Genomic DNA, 25,070 nt, shown 5'->3' with positions numbered 1-25,070 from the left:
CTTACACTTCAGGGTCAAAATGCAGTTGGCTCAGAAAACTCATTTGATTGATAATAGTGTCAGTCATATGTGCTGCTTCCAAGTCCTGCAAGAAAACTCCACCATAGACCAAATCAGACACATTTGCCAGGGCACCTGAGAGCTATGATTCTCCTTCGGCTTCACTCATATAGTAACATAGTAAATGACGACAGATAAAGACCTGAACAGCCCATCCAGTCTGCCCAATAAGATAAACTCATTTTTCGTAGTATGTGCTACTTTAAATGTATAACAGAGTTTGATTTGCCCCTGCCTTTCTCAGGGCACAGACCATAAGAGTCTGCCCAGCACTGTTCCTGTACTAAAAGTTCTGAAGCTAACGTCGAAGCCCCTTAAAATTTACACTCCAGCCCACCCATATCTATTCAGCCACGATCAGGGTGCAGAACATAGAAGTCCGCCCAGTATTGGTTTACTCTCCAATTACCGGCGTCGCCACCCAATCTCAGCTAAGATTCCATAGATCCAGTCCTACACAGGATTCCTTTGTGTTTATACCACACATGTTTGAATTCCATTACCGTTTTCATCTCCACCACCTCCCACGGGAAGGCATTCCACATATCTACTACCCTTTCCATGAAAAAATACTTCCTAACATTACTCCTGAGTCTGTCCTCGCCCCCAACCTCAATTCATGTCTTCTAGTTGTACCACCTTCCTGTCTCCGGAAAAGGTTCATTTGCGGATTAATACCTTTCAAATATTTGAACGTCTGTATCTTGTCACCCCTTTTTCTCCTTTCCTCCAGGGTATACATGTTCAGGTCGGGAAGTCTCTCGTATGGTTTGCAATGCAAATCCCAAACCATTTTTGTAGATTTTCTTTGCACCGCTTCCAGTCTTTTTACATCTTTAGCAAGATACAACCTCCAAAACTGAACATAATACTCCAAGTGGAGCCTCACCAATGACTTGTAGAGGGGCATCAACACCTCCATTTTTCTGCTGTTATACCCCTCTCTATGCAGCCTAGCATCCCTCTGGCCATGGCCGTCGCCTTGTCACATTGTTTCTTCACCTTCAGATCCTCGGACACTAACACCCCAAGGTCTCTCTCCTGAGTCAAGCTTACTAGACTCTCCCCTCCTATCCGGTATCTCTCTTTTGGGTTTCTGCACCCCAAATGCATCACTCTCCACTTCTTGGCATTAAATTTTAACTTCCAGACCCTTGACCATTCTTCTAACTTTTGGAGATCTCTTCATTTCTACTCCCTCCAGGGTATCCACTCTATTGGCTATCTTCGTGTCATCTGAAAAAAGGCAAAACTTTCCTTCCAACCCTTCAGCAATATCTCTCACAAATATATTAAACAGAATAGGCCCCAGCACCGACCCCTGAGGAACTCCACTGCACACCTTCCTTTCCTCCAAGCAGATTCCATTTTCCACCACCCTCTGCCACCTGTCTGTCAACCAGTTTCTTATCTAGTTCACCACTTTCAGTCCTAAGTTCAGCCCTTTCAGCTTATTCACAGTTTTCTGTGGGGGACCGTATCAAAGGCTTTGCTGAAATCCAAGTATATTACATCTAGCGCACGTCCTTCATCCAGTTCTTTGGTCACCCAGTCAAAGAAGTCAGTGAGATTCGTTTGGCAGGATTTTCCTTTGGTAAAGCCATGTTGCCTCGGGTCCTGTAACGTTGGTTTCTAAAAATGTAACTATCCTCTTTCAGCAGCAACTCCATTAGTTTTCCTACCACCGACGTGAGACTTACCAGTCTGTAGTTTCCCATTTTTTCCCTGTCTCCACTTTTGTGAAGAGGGACCACATCCTCTCGTCTCCAATCTCACGGAACCTCTCCTGTCTCTAAAGATCTATTAAATAAATCTTTAACAGGTCCTGCAGGGTTTGATGGTCTGTGACCAGCAGGAAGTTTTGGCTCAGCAGATAGTACTGGAATATTTCCAGGGCCAACTTGACCACCAGAACCTCCTTCTCAATTACCGCATAGTTCTCTCTCGGGAACAGCTTCTGGCTAATGTATGCCACTGGTTGGTCTTCCCCATTCCACTTCCCCCAAGCCAACCTCCGACACATCAGTATATATGATAAGGGGTTTGTTAAAGTTCAGCCTGACCAGCACCAGCTCTGAGCAGATAGCCCTCTTCAGAGCTTGGAAGGCCACATCCAACTCCTCTGTCCAATGTATCTTCTCGGGGGGGGGGGGGGGCCGCCTTCTGCAGAAGTTGGGTTAGCGGTTCTGTTTTCTCAGCAAACCTGAGAATAAACTGGCGGAAATACCCAATGATCCCAAGGAAGGCTCGTACTTGCTTCTTTCTGGATCTGAGGTCTCACTTGTTCTTTCCGAACTGAGTACCCCAGATACTGGACTTATTGTCCTCCCAAGAAACACTTCTTGGCATTCGTTGTTAACCCAGTGGTCCGCAGACTATCCAGTACTGCTCCTATTTGGATGAGGCGGTTCCTCCAATCTTTATTCTAGATGATAATGTTGTCCAAGTAGGTTCCCCATGTTTTTACTGCAAGCGGCTTGTACTGCACAGTACATCAAAAACCAAAATAAAAGCCTGTCTGTCCAGCACTAACTATACACTCCCCCTAACTAGGGCAGGGCTAACCCTTTTTACCCAAAGTCCCAGCGTAGTGCTGTTAATAGGCCCAGTGCCCCAAAGATCACGGATACAGCTACCTCATATAGGATAAGCTCAGGATCCCACCACTGCCACAACATGCAAGACCCCAGGCGAGGGTTATTGGGGTGGCCCTGGGAATAATTCAGTCAGACAAGGTTGCAAAAGTAAATGTTTTATTCACCTGAGCTCTGGGACCTGTTACTTCACAGGCCAGGAACCTCAGATACAACAGTTTCTTGGGTTTAATAACAGTCTTGAGTAGGCCTCTAGCTAGCAGGCCAAGCAGTCTGTGGCTGGGGGGGGGGGGGGGGGGGCATCCCCACCGCAAACACAGCCTGTAAGTTCTCAGATCTTCTGAGACTTGGGTCTGGCTCTAGCCAGACCTCAGCAAGGTTTGCAAGTCTTAACAAGCAGAGTTGGCTTACTTCAGCCAGGTCACAGCAGCTAAACGCTTTCAGTAAAGGCATAAACTTGGGTTCAGTTTTCCATCTGTTCTTTCCCCCTCCCCAATCTATGAGCATCATCTCCTCCTCCTCTCTTCCTTTCCTCTGTGTGGCATATCCTCCCTCTCTTTTTCCTTCCGTTTCCCTCCATCCATGTGCATTTCTTTCCTTTCTCTTCTCTTATGATCCATCCATGTTCATCATCTCCCCCTCTCTGTTCTTCCCTTCCTTCCCATCTATCAGGATTTCTTAAAAGCTGTATCCTTCAAATCTACTCTATACCTCCTACAATGGAGTTTGCAGAGGATATGGCTTTTACTTATGTGCTGCTCCGGATCCTCTCCTGCCTTGGACATGGGGCTCCAATTTGCCCTGTTCTGCCCCAGATCCATTGCTGCATTCATCTGACCAAGATCCTGTGCTGCCTCAGCAGAATGCTGTGGCTACCCTGGATTCTCTGCTACCTTGGTTTGCCCCAGATCCAGTGGCTGCTGTGGCTGCTTCTCCACCCTGCCCACTTTGTTTCAGCAGAGTTTTCATTGCCCAGGAACTTTAGGGTTTTTATTTACATTAATGTTGGATCCAACTTTAATATTATTATTATTTATTTTTATTTGCTGCATTTGTATCCCACATTTTACTACCTCTTTGCAGGCTCAATGCGGCTTACAATACATCATGGACAGTGGAAATAAGAAGATAATAGTCATTTGGTATTACAGAAGGATTTTGGGTTACATGGTAATGGAATACATGATAGTAATATAACAGAAGGCATTATTAAACATTTCTGGATATATGTGGGGAGTTTCTCATGTGTTGATCTTTGTGGTATATCTTGTCAAAGAGATGGGTCTTCAGTTGTTAAAGAAAAAAATTATGAAGGTGGAGACACAGCCAGGGCAGATACAGGATCCAGGGCAGACTGAGGCAGCAGAGGATCCGAGCAAAGCAGGGCACATTGGAGCCCCATGTCTAAGGCAGCAGAGGATCCAGGGCAGCACATAACAAAAGCCAAATCCTGTGTGGACCTGATTGGAGATGGAAGACAGAGGGAATCCAGTGGTCTGACTTTTGCCTATTCTTTCCATCTATATTCAGCATTTTTTCTCTCTTTCCTTCCATTCTCAACTATACACCACTGCAATAGTCCTTATGCCTGCAGGTGTCACATATATTTATTTATTTAGTTAAAAGATTTCTAGACCACCTATAAACTAGGTGGTTTCCAATTAAAAATATACACAATTAAAAATAAAAACTAACATACAAAACTATAAAAATAAGAAATCTCTTTATAACATCACATGACTACTACAGTTGCTTCAAAAAAATGCTGTCACAAATAGGCGAGTCTTTAAAATTTTCTTAAACTGCGTCAGGCTGCCACAATGGTGGAGTTGCTCAGGAAGTGAATTCCATAATAAAACTGCAGCCAGCACAAAGGCCAAAGCCCATGTATCAGCATAATGTAACTGATTCACAACATCCAGTGATAGTCTCATGACAGCTTCTGATCTCAATACCCGCTGCGGCTGATAGGCAAAGATTCCTTCAAGTAACATGGGGCAGCAAGACACAAGGTCTAATAAACAAGTGTTAACAGCAGGAATTCAGGCCAAAGTATCAGCCTGCCTGTCTGACATTACCACCTGAATGTCTCACCGCCATCTTATCAATAGAAATCAAACAAAATAAAACATGGAAAAGAAAATAAGATGATACCTTTTTTATTGGACATAACTTAATACATTTCTTGATTAGCTTTCGAAGGTTGCCCTTCTTCGTCAGATCGGAAATAAGCAAATGTGCTAGCTGACAGTGTATATAAGTGAAAACATTCAAGCATTACTATGACAGTCTGACAGGGTGGGAGGATGGGGGTGAGTTGGAGGTATGCATGGGAACATCAAAGCATATCATTGATATTCTAACAGGATGGGTGTGGATAATTGAAACTAAACATGACCATGACTGAGCTTCATATCTTTCCCCCTAAACCAACCTCTCCTCTTCCCCCATTCTCTATTTCTGTGGATAACACTCTCATCCTCCCTGTCTCATCAGCTTGTAACCTCGGGGTCATCTTCGACTCTTCTCTCCTTCTCTGAACATATTCAGCAGACTGCTAATGCTAAAACCTGTCGTTTCTTTCTCTATAATATCACCAAAATTTGCCCTTTCCTTTCAGAGCACACTACCAGAACCCTTATCCACACTCTAATCACCTCTTGCTTAGACTATTGCAACTTGCTTCTCACAGGTCTCCCACTTAGTCATCTCTCTCCTCTTCAATCTGTTCAAAATTCTGCCACACGACTTATATTCCACCAGTGTCGCTATGCTCATATTAGCCCTCTCCTCAAGTCACTTCACTGGCTTCCTATCCATTTCCACACACAGTTCAAACTTCTCTTATTGACTTATAAGTGCATTTACTTTGCAGCTCCTCAGTACCTCTCCACTCTCATCTCTTCCTATACTCCTCACCGGGAACTCCGTTCACTGGGTAAATCTCTCTTATCTGCACCCTTGTCCTCCACTACTAACTCTAGACTCCGGTCCATTTATCTTGCTGAACCATATGCCTGGAATAAACCTCCTGAGCCAGTCCGTCAAGCTCCATCTATGGCCGTCTTCAAATCTAGGCTAAAAGCCCACCTTTTTGATGCTGCTTTTAACTCCTAACCCTTACTCACTTGTTCAGTACCCTTATTTTATCATCCCTACCTTAGTAATTCCCTTATCTCTTATTTGTCCTGTTTGTCTGTCCTAATTAGATTGCAAGCTCTGTCGAGCAGGGACTGTCTCTTCATGTTCAAGTGTACAGCGCTGCGTACATCTAGTAGTGCTATAGAAATGATAAGCAGTAGTACTAACACCTTAAATTGAATCCTGTGTAACACAGGTAACCAGTGTAGTTGTTTCAATACTGAGGATACATGGGAATTTTTTAAAATTCCTGTAAGATCACAAGCCACTGCATTCTGAGCTATCTACAATAACCTCACACCCAAAGATGACATTCCAGTGTGTAAGGCATTGCAGTAATCCAGCCGCACCAATATCATACTCTGTAATACATATCTAAAGTCATAAATAGGTATCATCGGTTTCAGTTTGACTATCATGTATAGATGTTTAAAGGCTGTTTGGACCACATTAATCACTTGTGCTCTCATATTAAGTCTATTATCTAAAACAACCCCTAACAACTTCAATTCTTTCTTCACAGGAACATACTTATTCCCTAACCACACTTTCTCCGGTCATTGTAATGACTCCCCTCTACCAATAATCATGACCTCAGTTTTTGCCACATTCAACAGAAGCCCATTCTGTCTCATCCATTGCCATACACTCATCATATAATCACCTAATTGAGCATCTAAATCAGTACCCCATGATCGTATAGGGAAAATAAACTGAACGTCATCCGCACAAAAATAGTAAAATACTCCCAATGTCTTCAATAATTTACCTAATGGCACTAAGTAGATGTCAAATAACAGTGCCAATAAAGCAGACCCCTCTGGCACCCCACATTCTACTTTAACCAAACCTGACAATTGTGCCCCACTATGAATGACCATAGATCTTTCTTTCAAATAAGAAGTAAAACAGCATAAAACTTGCCTGCCGATCCCTAAATCTTTCAATTAGCAAGTAGTAGATCCAAATCCACAGAATCGAAAGTCCCAGAAACATCTAATGATACTAACAGTAACAGGTATTATCATCCATTCCCCTCTTATTGATCTACTGTGAGGATAAAGTCTCCACGCTAAGTGCATGTCGAAATCCATATTGATGCAGATCCAGACTACCTGTTTTCTCCATAAACACATCAAGTTGTTTAAGGACCACTTTTTCAATGGACCTTACCCAAAAATGGAATAATAGAAATGGGCCTATAGCTACTCACTTCTGCAGGATCCAAATTAGTGTTCTTCAACAACGGCTTCACAGTAGACTTTTACAAAACTTAGGAAAAAGACCATCATGCAGGGACTTATTTACTATCCAACAAACAGAAGGTGCTATTTCATGTGCAAGATTTTGCAGGATACTCGATGAACATGGATCCTGCAATGCTCATGTTGGTATCACCGATCGTACAACCGTCTCTATGTCTGTAGTTCCCATCAATAAGAACTCAGTCCATACTGGAACTGTTATGTTATCATCATTTGGACTATTTAATGTATAGTTCACTGACACCTTCTTCCTCAATATGTCTATTCTCTGCACCAAAAAAGCAGCATACAATTCAGCACTGGGTCCCACAACATTGCCACACCCTTTTATGTAACAAAAACCGTACAGTATGATACAACTCCTTAGGCTCATTTAAATCTCCAGCTATTCTCTGCTGATAATACTTGTTCCTCACAACCATATTCTAACATTCGGATTTTGTAACTATCAAAGCCATCAACATCCATTGATTTACACCACCTGCCTTCAACTTGTCTCACTTCACACCACACTTGAACCATTACAGATGTTTTCCATGGGCATGGACAATAATTATCTCTGGCAACAACTTCCTTTTTTGGGGCTACCATCTCTAAAACATGTTCCAATTAATCTCACTGCACTATCTATGGAATCTGTATCATTAAACTGTAACCCCAGTGACCATACTCTCCATAGATCCATCAATTCAAAATCTGGACGAACCCCACTACCACTAATCACATTATATGCAGGTACTGTCTCTGTCCCTAGAGGGCTCACAACCTAAGTTTTGGTACCTGGGGTAATGGAGGGTTAAGTAACTAGCCCAAGGTCACAAGCAGCTACAGTGGGAATTGCACCCAGTTCCCCAGGATCACAGTGGCGTACCAAGGGGGGGGGGGGGGTGGGGGCGGTCCACCCCGGGTGCACGCCGCTGGGGGGGGGGGTGCCGTGCGCCTGTCGAATCTCTTCATTATTATGCTCCCTCTGCCCCGGAACAGGTTACTTCCTGTTCCGGGACAGAGGGAGCATGAAAACGAAGAGCCGGCAGGCGCGCAGCACCCCCCCCCAGCGGCGTACACCCGGGGGGGGGGGTTCGCTGTTGGATCGGGGGGGGGTTCACCGGGGGGGGGGGCGTCGTGCTGTTCCGGGGGGGGGGGGCGGGGCGGGGCGGGGCGCATCGGCAATCCGCCCTGGGTGTCAGCCCCCGTAGGAACGCCACTGCAGGATCAAAGTCTGCTGCACTAACCACTAGGCTACTCCTCCCTTTTTTATGTTTGTTCAGTGATTCTCAGGTGTAAAGTTCTGGTGGTTTTCCCCACATATAACTTTTGACAATCACACTTTAAAATGTAAATCACATATGTAGATTGACCATCTGTATGATAGGAAATTTCAGTTAAACTACCATCAATAGCGTTAGTGAATTCAATGAGCACCACTAGTAACACATTGCCTAGAAAAACAACATGGAACTGAGGCATTTCAGTGCTTTGTTATTGACTGGGTCCCACCTAACATGAGAAGAAGTAATAGGAATAAAGTAAGACGGGAACAACGTTGGATATTTACCTTGAAATCACTTGAACCTTTAGGTGTGAATTTTCAAATGAATGGTCAGCATTCCCTTTAAGTGGATTAAATTCAACAATATTTAAATTGCAAATACGTTTAGTCAATGTGTGTGGTGCAATCCTAGTTCCAGTTCCGGTCTTTATAAATGATGTTAGCGTCTTGAAGCATAACGGTAAGGATGGATTAGTAAGTTAACCATTCCACTGTTTTTTATAACAGAATTATTATAAGTTCGGATGACACCATGTTTTTGCTGTAGGTTTCAGAAGCACTAAGTCCCCTGAAGAAGCCTTATATAGAGTGAAATAAAGACCCAATTGGGCAATTTGCAAGCTAAGTGTCTTCATTTATACTTTAGTTACAAAAATGTGGGCAATTTGCAAGCTAAGGGGTCTGTTTACTAAGCCGTGCTAGCGGCTGTTCCAGCGCAATTCCGGCAGAGCTCATTCACTTTTAATGGGCTCTGTTGGCATTAGCGCCGGGCAAGGGTGTAGCCAGGCAACAGATTTTGGGTGGGCCTAGGCAAGAATTGGGTGGGCACCAAGTGTTCCCCCCCCTCCCCACCAAAAAATATCTCAGCTGGTGGGAAAATGCTTCTTTCCACCTTGACAGTCTGCAGCAGGCATGTGCTGAAAACTGAGAATGCACAGGTGCCGGTATTGTGGAGAGTTGCATTTTCGTTACCATCAGGAGGAAGTCTTCAGCTGGCAGAGCTTGAGATCCCCACCAGCTACCGCTAAATGTGTGCTACTGTTGGGTGGGCCTGAGCCCTAAGTGGGTGGGCCCCGGCCCACCCAGGCCCACCTGTGGCTACGCCACTGGCGCCGGGACAGCCGCTAGCACAGCTTAGTAAACAGGAGCGTGTCTTCATTTATACTCTAGTTACAAAAATGTTTTGAAAATTAAAAAAGCAATGAAAAAAATTATGAAGTTTACTTAAAATAAGTGGAGGTTTTTTGACCCACGATAATATCAGAGTCTATAAAGTGCCGGCACAAAGAAATTACTCTTGCTGCTGTGCAAAGACTTTTGAGGTCTTTTTCCTCCATCAGTAATAATAAAAAACTCTAAAAAGTTCTAAATTTTGACAGTGTGAATGAATGAAAAATTGTGAAATTTAGTTTTTAGCTTTAAAGGTTGTCCATTCTAAGAAATGTTTTGCTGAATTAGTGTCGACTTTTGTTTGAACATTAACGCATAGCCATTAATAGGGAAAATGGAAAATCAGCCATTTTCCAGCTGCGGTAAAAATGAGTTTAGCATGTAGGAAAGAATCCCATAAGGGTGCACTAAGGCCACTTTCTACTGCAGCTTATTAAAACGTGCCCTTAGGCAATTACATTCCCCCCCCCCCCCCCAATAAATAATATTCTCCCAATAATATTCAAAAAATTTAAGGGGAGTCCTCAGTTTGAAGCTAGAATGCCTAGTCCTTTTTAATCCAACCATAAGTACTTTTATTTTTGATATTTTTAAAGTAATTCAATTTTGAATATTTATGAATATATGATTTTTTCTGGTTTTGAAAATTGTATCAGAACGTCAGTGTACCTCACTGTGGGCTGTTAGTTGAGAAGGCAAGAAAATAACATTAAAATTCAATCTATAACAAGCAGAGAGAGCTGAAACCTTGATAAATGATATTGTATTAATTCAAAAACTTTATTTTCCTAAATCACTACAAGTGATCAGATTTTCTCAGCTTAGAAATATGACATATTACACTCTGTACTCCAAAATGTTGGTTGGTCCCCTCATATAAAATTCCTAAGGAAAGAATCATCAGAAAATGCAGGAGTAGAGGACTCTCGAGTCTGGTAGTCTTTCCTGACTCACTCAATAAAAGAAGATAAATGGGAAGAATTGTGCTACACCCGCAGTCCCCTTTTCACTTGCATCAAACCCTGGGAGCTTTAAGAGCATGAAAATGTGCCTAGGGAAGCAGTTCCCGCCACCCTGCAAGAGCTATACTTACCACGAGCCGGCCAGCGAGGTGATGCAGCTGCTACTGTAATGCACCGTATTAGGAATGTGGCCCCTCTCCAAGCGAAGCCTGTACCATATATTCTAAAAGCATGAAAACTCAGCTTAAGACTTGCTTTTTGTTGTTTGAACAGAGGTGCCTTATCTAATTCTAAGGTAGCTTTAGTTAAAAGTGCCATAATTAAAAGAACCTTTCGCATCCCGGGATAAATAGAAAGAGGACTTAGAATTCAGATGGAAAAAAAAAATCTGCAGCTAGCGTGCACCACAATAACGTTTCAGAGTTTCAGACCCATGTGCCTCAGGTAGTAGAAAAGGCTTTCTTTACCCTACCCCGTGTCATGGCAATGTTGTAGCAAATGAGCCATGTTCTGGCGAGCGTGCTGATTCTCTTCTTGTTGTTCTCTTTCTCTTCCACCGTGCTGTCCTCTTCGCTGGACGCCATGCCTTGGGAGAGAGGAGGATGGGATTTGAAAGACTGCTGACAGACAGCGTTCTCTCGCAAACCAGCAGAGAGAGCACAGCAAATATTTCTTTTGTGGGACAGCTGCCGGCGAAAGCTCGTTTCTGTACTTGAGAGCTTCAAACTTTGAATTAGATTGGTCACTCGTGACGGCTCCTGATTTGTTGCAGGACAATGTACTCAAAGTAGCCAGAATATTTCCTCCCAGTCCGATACTTTGAACTTTTTCAAGTTAAGCGATGTAGACATTATAATATGATTATAGAGCAGAAGGTAGGCAGGATCAGTCTATAATACTACCTACCCTAGGTCAGGGGAATGCTTAGCGTTCCTAACAACTCTATGTAGTCATGAGATACGTTTCCATATTTATTCTTTCTAATCCAGCAGAAGTAGGAAAGAATTATATAAAAACTGGGTTGAGAAAGTCAAGGTGGGTAAAATAATTCTCTGAAAATGGGAGAATGGGAAACCACTTAAAAGACATATTTGGGGAAAATGAGCCAAATAAGGGGTACAAGCCCACCACTAAAAAATAAAAAAAAATGGGACAAGGAGATCCAGCTTCTGTGGTACTGAATAATAAACAGAATGGGATGAAACTTGTGTGTGTGTGTGTGTGTGTGTGTGTGTGTGTGTGGGAGGGGGTTGCAGCAAAAAGATACAGTGCATTTCTATGGAAGTATTTCCACATTCTTTAGAGTGAAAAGTAATAGTTAGAGAGCAAGGGAAGGCAGTTTAAAAAGTGGAATTCACTACTCTTCCAAACCCCCAATTTTCTCTACCCCCAAAAGTTTACCCTGCTCACAATTGCCCCACCTCTCAAGCTGCCCCCACAGCCCAACATACCCCCTATATCTGCCACCCCACAAATTGCTATATCTTCAAAAACAAAGAAAAACCTACCCCCTGCAAATGTCCCCTGAAACTGTCACAGCATCCCTAAACTATCACACTCCCTAAAACCTATCTCTTGCAAACACTAGCCCCCACACAGAACTATACCACCACTCCACAAACTGTTCCACCCCCCAAAAAATAATTCTGTACAAACTACCTCACATTCAAAAACTACTTTACCAACAACTGACAAAAACACCTTAGAAACTGACCCAACCACCAAAACTAGGCCCCCACAACTAACTCTACATGGTCCAAATTACCCCCCCTCAAACGTGCTGCCTAGCAACTGCTCCCCAACCCCAGTTCCCACTACACATGATAAGCACACACAGCGTAGAACACAGAACAGAGACACAGTGGTATTCGTAAGTCCTGCATTGCTTGGATGAAATCTATTTTCAGCAGGTTAAGCTGTGTAACTGAGTATTTTGTGTTGTTTTGTTCTAATTTCCATTTTGGGTTATTATATACCATTAACTGCAATATACCCTACTGTTGGCACCCCCAAAGCCCTCCCACGGGAGGTGGTGGAGATGAAAACGGTAACGGAATTCAAACATGCGTGGGATAAACATAAAGGAATCCTGCTCGGAAGGAAGGGATCCCCAGAAGCTTAGCTTAGCCGAGATTGGGAGGCAGAGCCGGTGGTGGGAAACGGGGCTGGTGGTTGGGAGGCGGGGCTAGTGCTGGGCAGACTTATACGGTCTGTGCCCTGACAATGGCAGATACAAATCAAGGTAAGGTATACACAAAAAGTACCACACGTGAAATTATCTTGTTGGGCAGACTGGATGGACCATGCAGGTCTTTTTCTACTATGTTACTATCAAGCTTATTTTCAAAAGTGATCACCGGCCATTTCCCAACATAAATCGGGAGATGGCCAGCGATTTCTAAAAAGCGGTGAAATCGGTATAATCGAAGGTGGCATTTTTGACAGCATTGCCGCTTTCCCGTTGCTTCGCAAGCGAAAGTTCAAGGGGCGTGTCAGTAGCTTAGCGGAAGGCGGGGACATGGGCGGGCATGGGCGTGGCTACCAGAATGGCCAGCTTTCGCCATAATGGAACAAAAAAAAGCGGCGTTAAGCAGTATTTCGCCGGGTTTACTTGATCCTTTTAGTTTCACGACCAAGCCTCAAAAAAGTTCCCCAACTCACCAGATGACCACCGGAAGGAATCGGGGATGACCTCTCCGTACTCCCCCAATGGTCACCAACCCCCTCCCACACTAAAAAACACAATTATAAACATACCCACCTCCATGACAGCACAATGTGTTCTATCCTCTGACAGCCTTTCCCTGGTTGTGATGTGGCTCTCGGGTGAGTGTGACACCTTTTCTATAAGGTGCACTGCAGAGTCACATCAGCAATGCATTGTGGTGGGTGTAGGGTAGTGGGCTCTACTCCCATGGTGCTTTTTCCCCTGCTAACTGGGTCAGAATGTGCCCTGTTTTGTTTCCGGTAGTCCATGAGGTAGTGGCCATTTTTGTAAGCCAGTTTTAGATCCCTTTCATGTGTTACCCACGTTAGAGACCTTAGTTCTTACCTTGAATGTTGCTGAAAGAGGGCATTGTACACCCATTCTGCCACGCTCTGACCTACCTGCTAATCTCAGTACCAGGGAGGCTCTTTGCCAGCGGGGCACAACCTCTGATCTGCAGTTAACTGTGATTAAACATGCTTATTCAATAAAGGACTTTTTCAAAGAGATTAGTCTTCAGGTGTCAAACTGGTGTGCCAAGGTTCTACAGCAGCAACAAGTCCTAGAGGCCTGCGTGTATGCAGGTCCCTGGAGCACTTTTAGTGGGTACCGCAGTGCACTTAAGGCAGGCGCACCCATGCCCATCCCCCCCTACCTGTAACACTTGTGCTGGTAGTGGGAGCCCTCCAAAACCCCACTGTACCCACATGTAGTTGCCCCTTCACCCCTAAGAGCTACGGTAGTGTTGTGCATTTGTGGGTAGTGGGCTTTGGGGGGGGGGGGGGGTGGGGGGCTCAGCACCCAAAGTAAGGGAGCTATGCATGTGGGAGCGTTTTCTGAAGTCCACCGCACTGACCCCTAGGGTGCCCAGTTGGTGTCCTGGCATGTGAAGGGGACCAGTGCACTACAAATGCTGGCTCCTCCCACGACCAAATGCCTTGGATGTCGCCGGGTTGGAGATCGCCGGCATTTTGTTCCATTATCGCTGACAAACAAAACCGGCCATCTCAACCCCGGCGAACTCTGGCATTTGGCCGGGCTAAACCGTATTATCGAAAAAAAAGATGGCCGGCCATCTTTTTCGATAATATGGTTCCAGCCAGCTGTAGCGCCGCCGCCAAAATAGATCGCCGGTGACATTTGATTATGCCCCTCCACGTTACTATGTTAATTATAAGCATAGAACATGTTATTGGTTGCTATTTTTAATTTCCACATTATTGTTAATCAGTTTCATTGACAGAGTTGCCTTATTGTAACCATTATATTTTTAATATCTACATAAGTTTTGCTTTATCTTTAGCCCTGTGAGAACTGTTTCTGCTTTACTGTACTCAGTACTTGATTAGCCAACCTTTACTCTTGTTGACAAGTTGGCATAGTTCTGGCATAAAGGACTAGATTCTATATATCATACTTATACTTTATAGAATATACCTAAATTTCCAGCCTAATTATAGAACATGACAAGTGCCCATCCGTGCAACCAATTTAGTCACGGGCAGTTAGACCAGGTAAAACTTGGTGTAAATGTCAGCACCTAAATTATGTGTGGACCAGGTGTATTCTATAAAAACGCACATAGAGTTTAGAAACTCCCACGACCGGCCAATGGCCATGCTTCCTTTTCAACTATATGACTTAGAATTTACACGCATCACATTATAGAATACGCTTAAGCCTCTTCTGCATGTAAATTCAAATTAACGCCAATTAGTGTCGATTACTCGTTGGCAATATGCGGTGCTGACTGGCTTGTTAAGTAATTAAGTTGCATGCACAATCCAGCGTATGACTGGATTTGTGCATGCAACATAGGTTGCACTATATATAATCCGGGGGAAAGTGGACAAGCTTCCAAAGGCGATCAATGTGATAATCCTGTTCCAGGCCGCAATCAGTGACTCCATGAGCTCACATTTGCCGTAAGTTGTTGTCTAGCATATTTCCGCTAATACTTTATGCACAGACTTCTTGATAGGATTAAGATCTGGGGATTGAGCAGGCCAGTCAAACTTGTTGCCCCTTTGTTCTTCTTTTCTTTCATTCAACAACAGTCTTGGCCCTATGAGAAAGAGCATTGTCTTTCTGGAAGATGTAATTACCAGAGAACAAATGCTCAGTTGATTGCAACATACATTTCTGTAGGATTTCCATATATTTCATTGCATTCACTATCCCTTCCAGTCCAGCAGGGAGCGGGATGCTATCCAGTCTTTTGCATTGAGTGTCACATGTATGATTATCTCCCAATTGGTGAGAAGTTATATGTGTGTTCTCGATGCAGAGAGCTCCTAGATCTCAGAGAATGAGTCCATTGTCTTGATACTAGAGTATCAGACTTCAAGGAGCTGAAGGAGACAGAGAGGTACACAGAAGAGACCTTACAGGGACATGTAGAGAATTCCCACCTCCAGTCCGGCAATCCCTGTGCTGCTTTGGAGGAGGGAGGTCTGTTAAAAAGAGAGCATCACCCTGGTGAAGTTGGAAGTAATCCTGTAGCCAGGACCAGGCCACCAGGGGATGCAATAGCCTTTAGCACCGAGGGTGTGTCTCCAGGAGCTTCTACCCAGGAGGGAAGGGTTATGACAGCTGTTGTAGTTGGTGATTCAATTATTAGGCATTTAGATAGCTGGTGGACATGAGTATCACTTGGTCACTTGCCTGCCTGGTACAAAGGTGGCGGACCTCATGCGGCACCTAGATAAGATTTTAGATAGTGCTGGGAAGGATCCGGCTGTCTTGATACATGTAGGTACCAATGACATAGGAAAATGTGGGAGGGAAGTTCTAGAAGCCAAATTTAGACTCCTAGGTAGAAAGCTGAAATCCAGATCCTCCAGGGTAACATTTTCAGAAATGCTCCCTATGCCACGTGCAGGGCCCAAGAGAAAGCAGTGCTCCAGAGTCTCAATGTGTGGATGAGGTGATGGTGCAGGGAGGAGGGTTTTAGATTTGTTAGGAACTGGGCAACATTCTGGGGAAGGGGGAGCCCATTCTGAAAGGATGGGCTCCACCTTAACCAGGGTGGGACCAGGCTGCTGACATTGGTATTTAAAAAAGAGATAGAGCAGCTTTTAAACTAGAAACTGGGGGAAGGCTAACAGTTGCTCAAAATCGCATGGTTCGGAATAAGGTATCTTTCAAAGATATCACCAGGACAGGAAGATAGGGCATCTTGATAGCGAGGTTGTAATACAGACGATAGAAGACCAGGTTTCTTTAAATAAAAAGCAGACAGATTTTCAAGATTGCCCATTATCACTGTCAACTGCTGAGCAAGATGTAAATAGGAACAACAGACATGGTTTGAAATGTCTATATGCAAATGCCAGAAGTCTAAGAAATAAGATGGGAGAGTTAGAATATATTGCACTAAATGAAAAAATAGATATAATAAGCATCTCTGAGACCTGGAGGATGGAGGATAACCAGTGGGACATTGTCATGCCAGGATATAAATTATATTGCAGTGATAGGATGGATCAAATTGGTGGAGGAGTAGCATTGTATGTTAGGGAGGACATTGAATTGAATAATTCTGCAGGACACAAAACACATCTTGGAATCCCTATGCATTGAAATTCCTTGTGTAAAGGGGAAAAAGATAGTGATAGGAGTGTACTATCGTCCACCTGGCCAGGATAAACAGACAGATGTATAAATGTTAAAAGAAATTAGGGAGGCTAACAACCTGGGGAACACAATAATACTGGGTGATTTCAATTACCTGTACTACTACTTATCATTTTTATAGCACTACCGGACGTACGAAGCTTCACACTTGAACATGGATAGACAGTCCCTGCTCGATAGAGCTTACAATCTAATTATGACAGACAGACAGGACAAGTAAGGGATAAGGGTTAGGACAGACAGGACATATCAGGGATAGGGGACAGTTGAAGCATTAGGTTTAGGTTTAGGAGTTAAAAGCAGCATCAAAGAGGTGGGTTTTTAGCCTAGATTTGAAGATGGCCAGAGATAAGGCTTGGCGTATCAGCTCAGGAAGTTTATTCCAGGCATACGGTGCAGCAAGATAGAAGGAACGGAGTCTGGAGTTAGCGGTGGAGGAGAAGGGTGCAGATAAGAGAGATTTGTCCAGTGAGTGGAGCTCCCGAGGAGGAGTGTAGGGAGAGATGAGAGTGCAGAGGTACTGAGGAGCTGCAGAGTGAATGCTTTTGTAAGTCAGTAAGAGAAGTTTGAACTGAATGCGGAAATGGATAGGGAGCCAATGAAGTGACTTGAGGAGAGGGCTAATATGAGCATAACGACACTGGCGGAATATTAGTCATGCAGCAGAATTTTGAACAGATTGAAGAGGAGAGAGATGGCTCAGTGGGAGACCTGTGAGAAGCAAGTTGCAGTAGTCTAAGCAGGAGGTGATAAGAGTGTGGATGAGGGTTCTGGTTGCATACTCAGAAAGGAAAGGGCAAATTTTGGTGATGTTATAGAGGAAGAAACGACAGGTTTTAGCAGTCTGTCGAATATGTGAAGCGAAGGAGAGGGAGGAATCGAAGATGACCCCAAGGTTACGTGCTGATGAGACGGGAAGGATGAGCATATTATCCACATAAATAGAGAAAGGGGGGAGAGGAGAGGTCGGTTTAGGTGGAAAGATAAGAAGCTCAGTTTTGATCATGTTTAGCATCAGATGGCGGTGAAACATCCAGGCAGCAATGTCAGACAGGCATGCTGAAACTTTGGCCTGAACGCCTGCTGAGATTTCTGGTGTAGAGAGGTAGATCTGGGAGTCGTCGGCATAAAGATGATACTGAAAACCATGGGATGAGATCAGAGTACCAAGCGAAGAAGTATAGATGGAGAAGAGTAGAGGTCCCAGGACAGATCCCTGAGGTACACCAACTAACAGCGGGATAGAAGAGGAGGAGGATCCACCAGAGTATACGCTAAAAGTAGGTTTGGAGAGATAAGAAGAAAACCAAGAAAGAACAGAGCCTTGAAAACCAAGCGAGGATAGCGTATCGAGGAGTAAGCTGTGATCAACTGATTGATTGAAGTGGATCAAGAATTGTTTTAGATGATAGGAAGTCGAGGCAACGATGGTGAACAGCACGTTTAAGGATCTTGGATAGGAAAGGAAGGAGGGAGATGGGACGATAGTTGGAGGGACAGGTAGGGTCCAATGAGGGTTTCTTTAGGAGTGGTGTTACTATGGCATGTTTGAAGGCATCGGGAACAGTCGCAGTGGAAAGTGAAAGATTGAGGATATGACAGATGAAAGGGATGACAGTGGGTGAGATAGTGTTGAGTAGATGAGTGGGAATAGGGTCAGAAGAGCAGGTGGTTAGTTTTGAGGTCAATATTGACTGGGCAAATGTAACATCAGGAAATGTTAAAGAGGAGAAATTTCTTGATGAAATCAAGGACTGCTTTATGGAGCAGCTAGTTCAGGAGCCAACAAGAGGAGGAACAATTCTAGACCTAGTCCTTAGTGGAACACAAGATCTGGTGCAGGAGGTAATGGTGCTGGGGCCTCTTGATAACAGTGATCATAACATGATCAGCTTTGATATAAGTTCTGGAGTAAGTATGTACAGGAAATCCAATACATTAGCATTTAACTTTCAAAAAGGAGACTATGATAAAATAAGAAGAACAGTGAAAAAAAAAACTTATAGGAGCAGCTGCAAAGCTCAAAAATTTACACCAGGCGTGGATGCTGTTCAAAAACACCATCATGGACGCCCAGGCCAAATATATTCCATGTATTAAAAAAAGGAGGAAGGAAGAACAAACGGCAGCCAGCATGGTTAAAAAGTGTGGTGAAGGAGGCTAATAGAGCTGAATAATGAAGGCAAAGAGAGAATTTGAAGAAGATTGCGTTGAAAAATGCATAGTAAAAACTTCTTTAGGTATATTAAAAGCAAGAAGTCAGCAAAAGAATCGGTTGGACCGCTAGATGACCAAGGGGTAAAAGGAGTACTCAGGGAAGACAAGGCCATAGAAGAGAGATTAAATGATTCTTTGCTTTGGTCTTCACCAAGGAAGATGTGGCAAAGATACCAGTGGCAGAAATGGTATTCAATGCTGACGAGTCAGAGAAACTGAATCAAATCTCTGTAAATCTGAAAGATGTAATGGGGCAGTCTGACAAATTGAAGAGCAGCAAATTGCCTGGACTGGATGGGATACATCCCAGAGTATTGATAGAACTGAAAAATGAACTTGCAGAACTATTGTTAGTATGATGTAATTTATCTTTAAAATCAAGCATGGTACTGGAAGATTGGAGGGTGGTCAACGTAATTCCGATTTTTAAAAAGGGTTCCAGAGGTGATCTGGGAAATTACAGACCGGTGAGTCCGGTGAGCCTGATGTCGGTGCCAGGCAAAATGTTAGAGGCTATTATAAATAACAAAATTACAGAGCACATACATAAGCATGGATTAATGAGACAAAGTCAACATGGATTTAGTGAAGGGAAATCTTGCCTCACCAATCTACTACATTTCTTTGAAGGGATGAACAAACATTGGATAAAGGTGTGCAGGTCGATATTATGTATCTGGATTTTCAAATGGCATTTGACAAAGTACCTCTTGAAAGACTCCAGAGGAAATTGGAAAGCCATGGGATAGGAGGTAGTGTTCTATTGTTGATTATAAACTGGTTAAAAGATAGAAAACAGAGAGTAGGGTTAAATGGTCAGTATTCTCAATGGAGAAGGGTAGATAGTGGGGTCCCACAGGGGTCTGTATTGGGACCGCTGCTCTTTAACCTATTTATAAATGATCTAGATATAGATTAACTAGTGAAGTAATTAAATTTGCTGATGACACAAAGTTATTCAAAGTTGTTAAATCGCAAAAGAATTTTGAAAAATTGCAAGAGGACCTTACGAGACTGGGAGACTGGGCATCCCAAATGGCAGATGATGTTTAATGTAAGCAAGTGTTAAGTGATGCACGTGGGAAAGAGGAACCGAATTATAGCTGCGTAATGCAAGGTTCTACGGTAGGAGTCACTGACCAGGAAAAGGTTCTAGGTGTCATTGCTGATGACACGTTGAAACCCTCTGCTCAGTGTGCAGTGGCGACGAAGAAAGCAAATAGAGCGTTAGGTATTATTAGGAAAGGAATGGAAAACAAAAATGAGGCTGTTATATTACCCTTGTATCACTCTATGGTACAACCGCACCTCAAATACTGTATGCAACTTTGGTCACCACATCTCAAAAAAGATATAGTGGAATTAGAAAAGGTACAGAGAAGAGCGACAAGAATGATAAAGGGGACGGGATGACTTCCCTATGAGGAAAGGCTAAAGCGGCTAGGGCTCTTTAGTTTGGACTGAGGGGAGATATGATAGAGGTCTATAAAATAATGAGTGGAGTGGATGAATAGACATGAATTGCTTGTTTATTCTTTCCAAAAATACTAGGACTAATGAAGCTACTATATAGTAAATTTAAAATAAATTGGAGGAAATATTTCTTCACTCAATGTATAATTAAACTCTGAAATGCATTGCCAAAGAATGTGGTAAATGTGGTTAGCTTAGCAGGGTTTAAAAAGTTTTGAATATCTTCCTAAAAGAAAAGTCCATAAGCCAATATTAAGATGGACTTGAGAAAATCCACTGCTTATTTCTAGGCTAAGCAGCATAAAATGTACTGTTTTGGAACCTTGCCAGGTACTTGTGACCTGGATTGGCCACTGTTGGAAACAGGATACTGGGCTTGATGGACCTTTGGTCTGTCCCAGTATAGCACCGCTTATATTCTTAAGTACTAAAATTTGATTTCATGGCTTTTGGTATGCTGACCAATGAGTATGAAATGTGGCAGTGTCTGATATCACAGGAAATTTATAGTTCACAAGTCAGGCTAAAATCTAAGAGCTGCACTCAGTAAATGGCACCCAAAATTCTGTAGCCACAAAAATCCTCACTAATACTGGATTTGCAAAAATGAAATTGCAGTCTCATACACTACACATACAAGTATTTCATATTATTGGAGGAAAAACCTCAACAGACTCCTCCACATTAGGCTCACAGGCCATTAACTTCACAGTGTACTTGCTGTCATCATCGACACAGAAACCTCCAAATGTTATTGAAATCTTTAAAGTCCACAGAACAAAAACTTATCTTTTGTAGATGCACAGTTTCTTCACACTCTCCACAGCTGACAGTGACCAAAGTTTCGCCACTTCGACAGGGTGCGTGGTCTGGCAACTCACTTCACTTCTGTGGCTCGTCTTGGCAACAAACCACTCCACCTCCAATGGCACTCCAAGGTCTGTCAACCAAGTCTGTAATAGCTTCTGTGCTAACAGGTATATTACCACAGAATGCCTTAATGTTGTCATGCAGTACCCCTGTCAGTGCACGTTAAGAGCTTAATGCCTTTAAGTAAACATGCCCCTACATCTGTTTGTTATATTGCTATCTTTTCCTTTATAAAATTTTGAGAAACATATACAGTGAAACCTCGGTTTTCGTTGATAATTCGTCCGAAAACTATCGACGAAAATCGAAATCGACAAAAACCGAGGCAACAAGCAATTTTTCTTTTAAATGAATAAAAAAGACTAGTGTATAGAATAAATGAACATTTAACATGGCATTTACCTTTCTGAAGACTCTTCTTGGTGTATGGAAGATAGAGAGAGAGGAGCAGAGATTATTGTTTGGAAGGGGGATCCCCCTCCATAAGGACAATATCTGGGGGGTCACTTCCCTTCTTGTTCTTTTGCCACTAGGACCAGCTTCTGGGGGGTCACTTCCCTTCTTGTTCTTTTGCCACTAGGACCAGCTTCAGAGTCTGTGGACCCATGCCGCACAAGAAACTTGTCCAAAGAGGTTTGTTTCTGTCGCCTCTTTAAGATTTGCCTAAAATGGGGCAACACATTATCATTGACCAAGTTGCAGACACGGCTTGCAACAGCTTTGTCTGGGTGATTTTTCTCCACAAACACCTGTACTTTACTCCACATTGAGAGGTGTCCTTAATCTCTGAAGAAGGCACATTCTCTACTGTTTCTTCCTCATTATCTGAAGCAACTTCTTCATCTGCCGTCTGTTGCACTTCTAGTTGAAGGTCTTGCAGCTCTTCAGTGGTGAGTTCTTCTCTGTGGTCATCCACCAACTCTTCCACATCCTCACCAATCACCTCCAAACCCATGGAATTACCTAAATGAACAATTGACTGCACAACATGTGTAGGGTCATCAGGTGAAGGATCTAACCCTTCTAAATCTCTCTCATGCACATATCCTGGCCATAATTTTTTCCATCCACAGTTTATCGTCCTGGATGTCACTCCCTGCCAAGCCTTATCTATGAGGCTGATGCAGTTGAGAATGTTGAAATGTTTTTTCCAGAACTCTGTTAAGGACAATTCTGTATCTGATGTCACCTCAAAGCACCTTTGAAACAATGCATTTGTGTACAGTTTCTTGAAATTGGAAATGACATTCTGATCCATGGGCTGGATGAGTGGTGTGGTATTAGGGGGCAAGAACTTCACAGTGATAAAACTGAACTGCTCCAACAGTGCATCTTCCAAACCTGGAGGATGTGCAGGAGCATTGTCCATTAACAGGAGGCACTTAAGGGGCAAATGATTTTCCTGGAGGTATTTTTTCACACTCGGGCCAAACACTTCATTCATCCACTCAATGAAAATTGCCCTCGTGACCCATGCTTTCTTGTTTGCTCTCCACATCACACACAGTTTACTTTTGATCAAATTGTTTCTGCTAAATACTCTAGGAGTTTCTGAATGGTACACCAGTAAGGGCTTCACTTTACAATCACCACTAGCATTACCACACAACAGAAGAGTAAGCCTATCTTTCATAGGCTTCTGTCCGGGCAGTGCCGTTTCCTCCTGTGCAGTGGCGTAGCCAGACGGCCAATTTTGGGTGGGCCTGAGCCCAAATTGGGTGGGCACAAAATTTTCTCTCTGTCTCTGCCCCCTTCCTCCCCGCATTCTCCTCATCTCCTCTGGTACCTCCCAATTCAAAATATAATTTAGCTCATAAAGATCCCCAAGTTCTGTCAGCTGAAAACGTCCTTCGAAGACAGCCACAAATCCCTTTTACCAAGCTTGGCAGGCAGCAATAGCAACAATGCCTTGAGTCACCGATGCTGGCACCCCATGCATGCTTAGTTATCGGTGGCTCAAGGATGTTGCCGCCATCTGCCAAGCTTAGTAGAAGGGAGTTTTAGCTGCTTTTAGAGGAGGTCCTCAGCTGATGTAGGTTGGGGATCCCCACCAGCTACAGCAAGGGTCGGGACTAGTGTTAGACATGCTAGGGCCCAGACTCTCACCAAATACAGAACAAGGGATCACAAATTAGAAATAAAAATATGTAGACAAAAATTGAACTCGGAACCTCAGCATGTTACAGTGGAGAAATAAAATCAGAAATATATTTCTTTTTTTCTACTGAACACAATAAAATGATATCCGCTGTGCACATTTCTCAAGCTAACAAATTTCAGTTAATAAATTCAAAATAAAATGTCTTTCCTACCTTTGTTGTCTGGTCATTTTATTTTTCCATTATGTTGGTTCAAGTTCTCTTTTCCACTTTCCTGTCTTTCTGTTAATTCTCCTTCAAGCAGCTGCTATTCATTTGTCTTTTCTCCACTCTCATTCCATTTCCTCACTACACTGACATATTGATGTTTGTTTCATTTTAGCTCTTTCCTATCTTTTTTCTTTCTTTCCTGCTCTCTGTCCACTCAAATTTCATCTTCTAATCCTTTTCCTTTTTACTTTTCAGATACCTGATTTCCATCTCCTTCTTTCATCCAGTAGCTCTCCTATTCCCCATCTCACTCCTTCTCCAGCCTTCATCTTCAATCTACTCCCCGTAATCACTATCATCCTCTCGTTCATTTCCTTACCACCCCCTTGGCCTTCCACATGGTTCCACCATCCCAGTGTCTGCTTCCTTCCAACCCTTCTAGCCCAGCATCTGCTCCCTCTTTCTCCTCTCTCCACCCTCTATCCCCTCCTAGCATCTTCCTGTCCTTTCTCTCTTTCCTCTTGCCCCTTCCCCCAGGGGCCAGCATTTCTCCCCCTCTTCCCTCCCACCCACATTCCAGCATTTCTCCCACTGTCTTCTACCCCTGGATCCTACATCTCCCTCCTTCTTCCCCCTCCTCCGCCCTCATGTTCAACATTGTTCCCTCTTTTCCTCTTCTCTCTCACCCTTGCATCCCAAGTCTAACATCTGTTTCCCCCCTTGCAGCATCTCTTCCACCACCATGAAACATTTCTCCTTCATCCCTCTCTCCCCTGTGCAGTACATTTTCCTCCTCTCCCTCCCAGGTCCAACATTTCTCCTTCTTTTGTCATTCATCCCTCCTTCCCTCCCCACCCTACCCTACATCCAGCAATTATCCCTCTCTCTCCCCCCATATCCCAATAATGATCCCCTTTCTTCTACTCTCCCATGCATGTCTCCCTCTCCTACACCCCCCTGCATCTTTCCCTCCCCTCCCTAACAATTTCCCTCACTCCTACACCCCCTGTGTAGCATCTCTTTTCTTTCCCTCCCCTCCACTCCCATGCCCAAGCAGCCCAACAATTTTATCCTCTCCAACACCCCCCCCCCCCTCCATGCAGCATCAGGAGCATCACGGCACCGCAGCACGTTTCAAAGGGTTGCTGGCAGCATGTAAGAGAGAATTGCTGCACTGCTGATGATGACCCAGAAGCCTTCCCTCTGCTGCGCGGATTTCAGGTCAGACTCAGCCAGCAGCAGTGATTCTCACATGCTGCCAGCAACCCTTTGAACCGGCGCAGCAGAAGAAGGAAGGCAGCTTCGGTCCCTGCATTTTTTTCTTCGATCGTCGCCGGCAGCGCTGCCATTCACACAGGCAGCTTCGCTCCCTTCTGCCGCGTCCATCCGGCCCACT

At 43.7% G+C, this 25,070-nt stretch overlaps 1 protein-coding gene across 2 annotated transcripts in view; it reads right to left on the bottom strand.

Annotated features, from left to right (window-relative positions):
• HACD1 (3-hydroxyacyl-CoA dehydratase 1) overlaps positions 1–11,136 on the bottom strand; it is a 63,268-nt gene extending 52,132 nt beyond the window's left edge. For both annotated transcript variants that reach the window (XM_030189931.1, XM_030189930.1), the window contains exon 1: positions 10,935–11,136. In XM_030189931.1, coding sequence (XP_030045791.1) covers positions 10,935–10,969 — 35 coding nt within the window. In that variant the 5' untranslated portion in view covers positions 10,970–11,136. The remainder of the gene's footprint in view (positions 1–10,934) is intronic.
• Between the last annotated feature and the right edge of the window lie 13,934 nt (positions 11,137–25,070).

The sequence above is a fragment of the Microcaecilia unicolor genome, chromosome 1 (genome assembly GCF_901765095.1).
Source record: "Microcaecilia unicolor chromosome 1, aMicUni1.1, whole genome shotgun sequence".
NCBI classification, from domain to species: domain Eukaryota; kingdom Metazoa; phylum Chordata; class Amphibia; order Gymnophiona; family Siphonopidae; genus Microcaecilia; species Microcaecilia unicolor.
This window is presented reverse-complemented; position numbering and strand designations above follow the sequence as displayed.